Genomic DNA, 12,193 nt, shown 5'->3' with positions numbered 1-12,193 from the left:
TCTTTTTTGCAAATTATTGCTCTGCCTTGGGAAATAAGATTGAAAGGAAATAGGATGAGAGTTATGGGCAAGGAAACATTTTCTTGGCTTAATATTAGAAGAAGAATATTCTTTCTTTGTCCTTCCTGAACTTAGAAGTTTTTTCCTATAGAATACTGAAATAGTTAACAATTCATGAAAAACATAAGCATCTACATTAAAACACAACCTTAAATACAGCCCTGTAATTTTTACCAGGAACCTTGTAAAGTATGATGAATATACATGCATGAATACTAAACTTAGAAAGACCATTCAACATTCACATGGAAATGCAGCATTACATACAATATAATAAATATCCAGGATATCAAATACACAAGGTGATCATTGTTTTGATGTAGATTCTTTTATCCAGTTAACACTTTTACTGCATAATTTATTATAATAGCCTTACAAGTTAAACAGAACTAATTAAAAGCAGAATTTAACTAATCTGCTGAAATAACACAATTCTCAATATCTTGCAGCATATTTTAATCTATAACATGTAAAACTGTCATTTTGACAAGAAAAACACATCCATATAACTGCTCAATTAACTTCTTTTTCAATGTTTAAAAAAAGTCAGAGTTAATAGAATGAAAAGAAACAGAAGCTAATCTTATTTCTGAGATAATTTTATCGCCTTAACTCTTGGGCTTTGGCAATAATGTCTGAAGTTTTAATACATATCATCATATAACTTAAATACTGTATTTACAAAATATATAACTTTTTTAAGCAAAATACTGTACAAAATACTGTCTTACATGTTTAAAGGGTGCTTTCCCTTACAATGTATGAAAGCCCTTTATGTTTTTACCTTTAAGTTTCCCACATGCTTTTGAGATCCCTCTCTTCTCCGATATTTCAGAGCTGGGGTTTTAATAGTAGGAACTGGTCTACAATTAAAGAATAAAGCCAAAGATAAAAGATTGCTGTATATCTCACTGAGATTTTTCTAGATAAACTCTCATAGTTAAAAGGCACTTAAAATCCAAATCATACATTTTACGTTCTATGTTTAGATTCTCCCTTTTGTCACTAAACATCTCTAGCAAACACATTTTAGGGATACTGTATCAGTTATGAAAATTCTTTTAAATTGCCCTTCTTTTGAAATGCATGAAAGGGTAAGTAAGCACCTTCCACTTCTGTTAACTTTTCAATGTCTGTTTCTATGCACAGTATGATTTCTTCACCCAAATTACTGAGAAAATAAATGAGATCATGTTTACTGTTCCTTGCTGCTATAAGATGCGTCTTTTAAAAACGTCTAATATTAAACCCACCGCTATTGAGTTCCATAACTGAATTCCATAGTCAAGGATCTTATCCTGAGCATGGCCCAGGTCTCCCCGCACGAAGGCTCCTTCTTGTTCTTTCTTGTTTAGGAGACAGATTATCTTCTTGGTAGGTCCATATGTATTTCCAAACCACCAAAGAATGAACCCAAACCTTGTCAACTTTGGTATCCCCCAAAATCCACATGCTCAGTGTGTGAGTGGATATCCGTCAGGCAAGGAGAGCGCTGCCGGAGGCCCAAGGGTCTGGGACTTCGGAGGCAGGAGGCGCCTTCCACAGCCCTGCACAGTGGGAGGCACCTCGGAATGGCAGTCCCTTGTTTGTCACTGAGGAGTGGGGCTCAAGGCTGGATGGAGGGGCTACTTGCAAGTGTGGACGTCAGTCATGCTTTCACACCTCCTGCAGCGGACGTAGCAGCACCAGATGAACTTGCACTCGCACCTCTCCACGTGCCTGACCACGTGGGTGTTGTAGCCGCGGCCACAACAAAGGAGGTTGCAGCCGTCCGCGCCCTCTGACGTGCGGTTGCATTCTCTGCCCTGTGTTCCTGGGATCCCTAGTTTCTTGTCCTCTACACAGTAATTGGGAGACTTATTAAGGTAGAGCAGATCATCTTTGCGGATGGGTATCTTCCTCTGATCTTTTTCTCTCCTGCGCATTTTCCTCTTTATTTTGTCTGAGATTTGGACACTGTTTTCATATTTGTCCTTCAACAAATGGCCGATCTTTTCAAAGGAAGACATCGTTTTCCAGCACGTTTTCACAGCGCAGGAGCCGGACACCCCGTGGCAGCGACAGTCTACTGACATCAGCTTGGCGACGGCCTGAAACCAACAGGAATCGCATTAAATATCATTCATGAAGTGTCTTACCCAACAACAGAAGCGCGGCTGACCTCACCACTTCACTTTCTGGGTCCGCGTAGTCCTGCACAAAAACGGTAGTTTTGAACATAAAGGGTCTCTACAGCTGCTTCAGGGTTCCAGTGTTTTGTCGTTCTGACCCTGCAGAGCAAACGTTTCCAAGTCTAATTTAAAGTAGTGGACCAGGCCAACGTAGTCATCAGGGTTTATCTGAGACACCTGAGGGACACTACTCTTACGTCTATTTTTGTGTTTAATTTTCGGGGTGGGAAGATGTTCATGCACGCCTCCATGTTCCTGATATCGCACCTTGCTACTCATAGCGTAGTTCATGAACCAGCAGCACCAACATCACTTGTGAGAAACGCAACTTCTCTGGCCCCGCTATAGTCCCACGGAATCAGGATCTGCATTTTAATGAGATTCTCAGGGGACTCGTATGCACCTTAAAACTTGCAAAGCACTGACAGGATGGTCATCCTCGCCTCACAAGTGCATAGAAGCATCCGTGGAAACTTTGCAAATAACCAACGCACTAATCGCTGAGATTCTGATTTACTTGGCCAAGGTGGGGTCCAGGCAGTGGCACGTCCACAAAGCTGCTCAGATGATTCTAACGGGCATCCAAGCACGAGATCTATGGATTGAGAGTTCTCAGGTTTGATCACTGTAAAAGCCCATTACGTTCATGCGGGCTTGAGGCACCGTGTTATCCTCTGGTCACAGACCACATGAGAAACCCTGACTAATCAACTTAAATTGGTCAAAAGGAGAAGGGGCTGGAGAGTGTGGTTGCTCCCAGCAAATTCTTCCCCTGTTGTGGAAAATTAATTCAAAACATATGTCCTATTCTTGATGGATCAGTAGCACCATCCTAACATAGAAAAGGGATAATATATATACATAATTTTTCAATTCGAAGTGCTGAGTTTGGTTTTTTCAGCCTGAGGAACTAAATGAAATTACATATATCTGTAAGAGTCCATTGCCCGGCACACATTAAGGTCTAAATAAATGCCCCCTTTCCCTGAAGAAGAAGGTCTGGGAAGAGTCGAGAGAAAATTTTACATGGGGCTCACCGTGCAAAAGCAATAGAGAGATTTCAAGAATTTGGGGGTTCTATTCTCTTACACAGCAGGCTGGTTAACACAGCTTCCTTCCATCCCTAGAGGACGACAGAGCAGATTAATAAATCGCCGGGGCTAGCTGTAGCGCTGACGGTCTGTCAGCATGCTGGGTAAAATGGGAAATTGATCTGCCCATTCAATAACTTGGAAATTATGTGTGTCATCTCACCAAAGAAAGGAAAACCTCACAGCTTAAATTCCACTTACAGTTCTTATCACGACTCTAAAACGACAGGGGTTTATGTTTTGCCATTTTATACTAAACTTGACACTGACGTGTTCGTGGAATGTTAGGTTTCCCAACAAATTAAAGTTTCTGAACTATCTAATGAGATGGACTATTTCGGACAATTTATAATATTTGCAACCTTGAGTGAGAGCATATGGTATTGATTTGTGCAATATTCGATACTTATTAGTGTTGAAAATAATAAACAGGATAATATTTAAACCCTGTCCTTTATGGAATAGAGCACATATGCTCTTTTTGAATTCATAAAACTGAGAAGCAAGTAGCTATGTCTATTTCTTAGTAACTCAGGCAAAAGACAGCTTTCAATGATATGAAAGCAATTTATAAAGTATGGCACACAGCTTAGTTACTTAAATTTATGGCATTTGATATTCACAAAGACTTCCATTCTTTAAAATGTCTCCAGGCAAATAAATGTTCAAATTAATGCAATCTGCCTACTTTTGTTCAGATTTTAAGGGCTTGGAGGATATGAGAAAAAGAGAGCTAGGCTAATGCTAGGCAATAACAAAACAAATTGTCCAAAGAGAGCCAAAAATCTAAGAATGTCTGTTTATGTATTTAAACCTGATCAACATTCCTCACAGTCATCACTTGGTGATTTAAAACTGCCTCTTGCTCAGGATCTTACTGAGGGGCCGACTTTTGTTTCATCAACCAGTTCAGACATCATGTATGGTGTTGCCAATTTGCAAAGCATGGAGGATGGAGTAGATGCTCACCAAATACTTACGGAATAGTTAGTCCAGCTCACTTGAACAGCTTTAACTCACTCTCTGTTGGTGCTCTGAAGCTGAAGAAAGAACTGAAAACCACCTTAAACAAAGGAGTCACTGCCAGGAGAGTCAATGGCATGGAAAGGTCTTGATCCTGTGGGGCTCTCCTCCGATTTCTCAGCCCACAGCAGTGTTAGACCGCAGAGTTAGGACACATTACCTCCCAGGTTTGAAGGATAAAAAGGTGATATCTAATGATATCACCTGCTGAATTCACATCAGAATTTTGGGAAGATTTTCTTGCTACAGAAAACTAGAATCTTTTAAATACCTGGAGTTAGTTATAACTTTTCAGGGATGATATTTTTAAGTTTGGTTCAATTACCTTTCAATTCCATTATCTTTTTTGTCCTTAACAATAAGTATAAATATGGTATTTTTATCGTGTGTATATTTTATGTTTATATTTTATTTATTTATATTTTATCATAAGTTTTATTGTATATATTTTATATTACATATGTTTTACCATATATATTATCATATATATGGATATAGATATAGACATAGCTATAGATATAGTCTAGGATAGAAAGACAAATAAACATCAAGGAGAAGAATTCCAATAACTTGACATGAAATTTAAATGATTATAGCCCCAAAAAAACTCTAAGGAAGAAACTTGGGCGAATAGGGATTAAAATAAAGCAACGTAATTACCATCAGGACAATTTGATGAAATGCAGAGTCCAAGGCAGATCACACACACACACACACACACACACACACACATAGTTTAACTGCAGAACTTAGTGTTTCTCAGAGAACTTTTCCATAAATTATTTTACTTGATGTAGCTTTACAGAAAGAAATGTCTTGCACACAGTAGGTAGTTAATGAACATGTACTTACATATTATTCCAGTTTTACAAAAGAATGAACAGCATGGTTAAGACACTTGATTTACATAAGGAAAGTTGGTGATATATGATGTAAAGTCTGTATATGCAGCAGGAGAATTTTAGTAAAACAGAGAAAAATGAAAGTGGAAAATGTGGTATATTTAAGGAAATTGCATGAACACTCCAAAAAAAAGTATATTCTGGAGCTTTTCAGCTGGGATTCTTAATTAACATCAAATAGCCGTTCTGAACTGCAGTGATAGCCATTTTCTGCTCACAGGAAAAGTTAGAGAACAGCATTCGTATGAGTAGTATGTGGTTATGAGAAAATTCCTTTCTCTACTCTAGTTGAGTTGTTAAGGTTTATAACGATATTAACAGAGGAATGTTTTGTTAACTATTGCAAACAGATGTGCACATTTTGGTGGAATATTTTTCAACTATGGGACAGCAATTAGGAGGGTAGCATTCAATTTACTGGGCTCTTTGTGTTAAGTTTTGGTTTGATGAACTTCTAATGAAGTGAAATAGGAAAGATGTATCATTAATACTTAATGTAAAAATAGAAACTGCTAAGAAGTGGTCTAAGGAGTGACTGGTCCCACAATTTTGATTCCGAGGTAACACAGCAGGCGATGATTGTTTTCCAGTGTATCGCTTTATCCAAACTTCACAGAAATGACCAAAACAAAACAAAACAAAACAAACTACTGTGGAACATTTTGTTATAAACATTTCATTTTGTCAACTATCAGATGATCTAGTTAAGTTTTTAGGAAAACTGTGACATAAGGTTGGATGGTTATATGTAGAATTCCTATTCCTCTGACCCATTTTGTCTCTTTCAGTCCAAAAATATATTTGAACCTGCTGAAAAGCAAAACACTTATGTGTTGTTCAAGTACTTATAAATATTCTTGAAACAGGTCAATGAAAATTTGGGGTTGGGCCCTTCCCACTTTTTTGAGTTACTCATCATAAAACAAATTATGGGGTAGGGAAACTTAAAAGTTTATGAGGTGGACATGGGAAGAATGGAAATATTTTAAGCACACCAAAAGAAATACCCATAAATATTCCAAGTCACATTATTCCCAGAAGTTCTGCCCCTGGAAGACATCACATCATTCTGTTAGCCAATCACCATTCAGCAACATTATTCTTGGAGTCATAACTTTAGGAATGGTGTCAGAAACCAAGTGGGAATCAGAGTATTTAAGGTCAGCGGTTAGAAAATCATCTATCCTGCTCACAGCACTACTAAGCGCCAGTACCCACATTTCTCTGAACGCTTTCCTACATTTTGAGTTTGGGATTTTGAGACGAGGAAAATCAACTCAATTGAATGCAGACCTTGAACTTTACTCAGAAGAATATGCCTATTAGATTAAAATCCTAATTGCCAATCTTAAAAATGGAGTTGATTGTTCTTCCATATTAGATAATAGCCTGGAAACCTGGTTGGTTTTTGTTGTGGTGGGGGGGGGGGGGGGAGGGGGGGTTTGGCTGCCAGTGGAAAGAAAAATACAAAATAGTTTTAAATTGTAATATTTCATGAAAACAGACCAACAAAAACTCCAGTCCAGGTAACGTTTTGTAATATTTTAAGACTCTATGTAGACCAATAAAGAACAAAAAGACTCAGTAGAGAAAACTCCAAAATGTACACAAACTGCATATATATGTATAGGCTGAATTATTTTCTGCACGATTAGAATAATAGCAAAAACCTCAGTAATGTGAGAAGATTGTTTTTTGCCAACAAACAGTGGATTAAAATTGATGCTAAATAGTTGTATGTTTTTAATAAACTTGGAATATAAATACTAGTTGAAGATCAAGTGGTTACCGAGGCAAATATTGCTACCTAATTAGAAACAACACACAAGACAGAATAACACTAAATACCTGCCTAACGATACTGATAAAAACACAGAATACTGCAGAGCTTCTCAGAAGTTTAGGGATAGCTTTATTCAGGGAATTAATCATGACATGAATTTCCAAGTTTTGTTTTCTAGTGAAATGTTAAAACTCCCTACAAAATTATTTAAAGAATGATTAAAGAAGATTTAAGATCTAAATTGATAATTAATATACATTTTTTAAGATATTAATTTGATACACTTTTTAAAGATATTAATTTGACTTAATGTGTTTCTCATCCTAACTCTAGAGTTTTAAAAAATATGTATTAAGAAACACAAACATATATTTGACCTCTTTTATATTCATATGTTAGAGATAATTTTAAAAATCCTTTAGTGGATAATATTTACATTGAAGCAGAACCTCATTCATTTAATTTTTTTTTTTTTTACATGGAAAACTTTAAGAAGAAACATGTGTGTAACTGTGGTGTCAGGCAAGAATTACTTTATTAAATTTTAAAATTGCTAAACAAAAATATGAAAAGCCTACCTAGCTATTTACTGACTTGCCTAGTTTCTATTTTGCTATTTTGAATCAATATTCACATTGAATTAAGAATTCAAATTTGAATTTGAAGCGTCATGGTGATAATAACGTTTATTGAGATTTCTGTTTTCGCATTATAAACCAGAATGGGTAAGTAAAGAAAGCTGGCTGAAACTTGTACCTATTCTAAGTGGGTTCCATTTATTCACTTTCCAAAAATGTAAAACAAATGTAACATGTACTTTAAATATTTCTGACAGATACTGCAACTTGTTTTAATTTATTTCAGGAGAATGTGGCAGATTGCAATGACTACTTTGGGACCTTTACAGGTTATTGGATATTTACAATAATATAGGATATGTGCTGATATTCCTGTCCTAAAAAGATTATCATAACATAGAAAACATATATTCATAAAAAAGTTTTGACTCTTTTAAGAAACTCACTATGAATTGCCAAGTAATTCCCCTATGTTGTAGAACTCAAACTTTATTGTGTCAATATTCATTAAAATAAATATGTAAAAGTTAAATTAAGCTACAAATTTATTCCATTTTAAGAAAACTTTAGTATAAAACACAGAATTCATAAAAGAGGTTAATTAGATGGTGGTTCTTCGAATTTAATTAAAGATTAAATTAAATCTTTAATATGTATATATTTAAATATCCATATGTTTAATGTATCTAAAGCTTCTTTACATTTATCTGCACTTATTGTTTTTTATAATGAATCTGTGTCACTTTATAATAAAATAACTAATTGTCTTTAAAAAAGATTTGTTTTACCAAAATATTAGTTAGGAGTTATGAATTCTCTAATGTATCCAAGAATGTTTGCTCGAGAAAGTACGGACGCATAGATCACATGATGTTTAGGAGCCATTTCCCACTAAAAATAGATTTAAAGAAATAATCAAAAGTCATATTTAAGACGGAATTTGATTCGGTACCATTAGGCAGATCCTATAGATCTTATTCTGGCTCTATCGCTAAGGGGATGGAACAAAATCACCCAAAGGCATGTGCACATCTGTTATTTTATAATTAGTGTTCCAGGTAGACAAAATATAAAATCACCAATACATCAACCCCTATCCGATGGAGAACTTAAACTGAATCGATGTAGAAGTCATACATATTGTTTATGTATACAATAAACACACATATATATTATACATATAGATGACATATATGTTTCTTCCACTACCAGTGTATGTTTTTAAAATCACTTGGACAGATTCATTCAGAAGTGTCATCCCAGTGTTATTTAAAGGCACTAGATTTCATTCCATTTTCTGATACATACCTGCCTTCCGGCTTCATTGTTGTGTAGGTTCATTGCTAACAGAACTTTGCTTTCTTTTCCTGTGGTGTTTTTGATGGGGAAATCTAGGAACTTTCTGCTGAACCACATGCCATACTGGACATCATCAGAGCAGCCCCCCCAGTGCCAGCCTTCACTAGCTGAGCCGCCATTCTGCAAGGTGGTGTCACAGGAGCACTCGGTCATGTTGCCTGCACTGCATGACCTGGTCACAGAATGCACCAGGCCTGCAGCCATCACAGCATAAATAAATGCTGTTTCCTTGGTGCCTAGAACAAAACATAAATTGCTGAATGGAAGAGCCATACCTCCGTCTGTTTATGTTCATAACAAAGCCTCCTTCTTAACCTCTTAGCAGGAAAGTGATTTTGCAATTACTTTCAATGGATGCTTTAATGAGTACATATTTAGAAAGGACAATTTCATATTGTCTTAGTCTTATAAAAAAGCTACATTAATTTTCAGTATTCCACTTGGGGGCATTTTTATATATTGTACAGCATAAATTCCCCTCATGACAATTAGAATCATCTGTTTATTTTTAAAATTTGAAATGTATGCCAGCACCTAGCTCAGTACTTAATAGACAATAAAAGTTCAATAAGTACATATTGAATTTAAAATCCTTCGCATGGATACAGTAAATGGTAATACAATGCCCAAAGAGTCCAGATTACCTTTATTTTTACATTTCAAATGTGTTCTCACAAAACACAAGCTGGAAAACTTGGTGTGATTTTTGTTTGTGTAAATAATACACGTCAGAATGCAAATTAAAATTAAGCAAAGGCCAAAGCCATCAGTAGATGTTACAGTTTACTTTCACATCAAAGACTGGTCTTTTTTTTTTTCCCAAGGATATCATAAACAACAGTCACTGATATTAATATGGAACAGTTAAATATTTTATATAGTGCTAGCTAATCCTTTTACAGTCTTAAAAGCAATGAAAGTCACCAGCAAAGAAATGATATGTCACCAGCAAAGAAAAAAAAAAAAGAATTGTTATAGAAATCTACTGAGTATATATTTAGCCCACCTGCAATAGAGTTTGAGCTAAAATCTTTGAAAATTAAAGTTCATTAAAACATTAGTAAAATGGGCTAGAAGAGACTCAGCAGATGACCTTTTTTTCTTTTGAGATAAGATTGGAGTAGAAACAGTTGCATGCCCGTTGTCCAAAAAACCTTTTCAACAGCTGATGTCCCTGAATTTCATCAACTAAAACTTTTCTGCTAATTCTCCTTCTTCTCCTTCTTCTCCTTCTTCTCCTTCCTTCCTTCCTTCCTTCCCTCCTTCCTCCTCCTTTTTTTCCCCCTTCTTCCTTCTTTTTTCTTCTGCGGGGGTGCGGGGAGGGGCAGGCCCCCTTCGGAAAGGCGCGCCGGCCAAAACGCAGCGGGGCAAATGCAATACTTTGGCGGCGATGCGTGCAGGGAGCGGGTGGAGAAGGGTCAAAGGAGGAGGGAGGACGGAAATGAATGTGAAAAACAACAACGAATCTTTCGGCGCCCAGGTTCTAAAATTCTTTGAATCTGCTGATATTCCTAGAACAATCCTGGTTCCCTGAACCTTTATCCCTACAGAGTCACTGGGCACGTGGAAGTGGAACTTTGTTTTACTGCAGCTTCCCGCGCCGCGGGTGTGCTCTCTGGAGGGAAGATATAAAAGGAAAGGAGACCAGAGGGGAGAGCCAAAGTAGTCGCGCTCGGGTTAGCCGCACGTAGAGTTGTCCAGGACATTCCCTTTTACAATCACCGTTATTCTGTCTGCCCCGCGCTCCGAGGTGCCAACAAACGTGGGGCTTCGCTGCAATTAGCCCCTTGTCCAAGGCTCGGTGCGCAGCGGAGCTCTTAAATCAAAGCAGATGCGGCGGCAGCATTCCCTGCTGCCGACATCATGTTTCTCCAGCTGGTCACCCACGTAGGGGGGCGCTACGGGTTCCGAGGGGTCGGCGGGGTGGAGTGTCAGTTTTTCTGCAACTCCCGCCGAGCGCCGCGGGACGGAGGAAGAGCTACAGCTCCTAGCGCCCCACTCTGGACCTGGGGAGTCACCCCCCTCCAGGACCGCACCTGCACCCGGGCCTGGTTTCCGTCCCCCCCCCCCCCCCCCCCCCCAGTTCTCGTCCACTAAAGGACCTCTTTTGGGATTGAGACAGCGGCGGACCACGAAAGCACTCCTTCATTTACCGTACTTGGAGGAGTTGTCGCCCTCCATCCTGCGCCATCCCCGAGGGTCCGGGACTTACCGCTGCTCAGCTCGTAGCCAAAGAGGGGGCTGGTGCCCGGCTGGGCGGTGGCGGTGACCAGGCAGTTCCATCTCTCGTGTCTGAACTGGCTCCTGCACTCCTGAATGCCCAGCCGCGCGCCCTCTCCGATGCTCGGCAGCAGGTACGGTTTCCTCTTGCACAGCTCCTTCTGGCGGCTGTTCAGCGGCAAGTTGGCGCAGCCCAGCTTCTCCGGAACCCCAAAGGAAGCGATGCCCAACCACCTGTAAGACACCGCCGCCCCTAGCGTGAGCCGCTCCCCAGCTCTCCTCTCCGATCCCAGGTGTTTTGCCAAATTTTGGGTCATCCGCCCCAGGGTCCCCGGCCCTGCTCCCCCGCGTCAGCTGGAAGTTCCCCGAGGCTGGGCACCCCTTTTGCCACAACCCCCATGCCGCCCCCATACTCACATCCAATTTCCTTGGGCTCCGCAGGGGAACAGCGCGAGCAGGGCTGCCCACAGCGCGCACAGGCGGGACAGTCCCAGGAGCGCCGCTCTGTCCATGGCCCCAGCATGGAGTCCCCCAGCCCCAGCCGCTCCACTGCTGCCCTCTCTGCCCAGAGGCCCGCCAGGCCAGAGGTCAGTTCCCCAGAACCAAGTTGTCCCTCGCCCCCTCTCTCCCTGTGAGACAACATAAAAAGAAGGCCAGCGGTGGTAGGGGCTCTCAGCAGCCTTCCCCTCGCTTGCAGGGAGCAGTTGAAAGGAGGTGGAGAAAGGAGCTTGGGGCCCTCCTCCCGCGCGGAGCTGGAGGTGTGCAAGAGGTGCGGGAGCGTCCCTCGCCGAAATAGGTGAGAAACTTCTGTTGGTGTAGCTGTCTCCATCGCCCCCGGCCTCTCCTCCCATCTCCTCCCCCTGGCCGCGCCTGGAGCCTGATTGGCCCAGCCTCGGCCCCGCATCTCATCATCCCCGGACCTCAAGCTCCCATTGGCTGCGAGCGGGCTCCGCGGGGGGCGCTCGGGCCCGCTGCTCCGGGACAGCGCGTCCAGACCCGGGTGTGT

General features: G+C 40.1%; 1 protein-coding gene across 1 annotated transcript; it reads right to left on the bottom strand.

Moving 5' to 3' along the window:
- Positions 1 to 1,539: 1,539 nt before the first annotated feature.
- Positions 1,540 to 11,699, bottom strand: WNT16 (Wnt family member 16). Its single transcript, XM_030295429.1, has 4 exons — positions 11,605 to 11,699; positions 11,180 to 11,421; positions 8,917 to 9,203; positions 1,540 to 2,150 (listed from the first exon to the last, which is right to left on the bottom strand). Exons 1-4 carry the CDS (start codon positions 11,697 to 11,699, stop codon positions 1,686 to 1,688), a joined length of 1,089 nt encoding a protein of 362 aa, XP_030151289.1. The 3' UTR covers positions 1,540 to 1,685.
- Positions 11,700 to 12,193: the final 494 nt, after the last annotated feature.

The sequence above is a fragment of the Lynx canadensis genome, chromosome A2 (genome assembly GCF_007474595.2).
Source record: "Lynx canadensis isolate LIC74 chromosome A2, mLynCan4.pri.v2, whole genome shotgun sequence".
In the NCBI taxonomy this organism is placed as follows: Eukaryota; Metazoa; Chordata; class Mammalia; order Carnivora; family Felidae; genus Lynx; species Lynx canadensis.
This window is presented reverse-complemented; position numbering and strand designations above follow the sequence as displayed.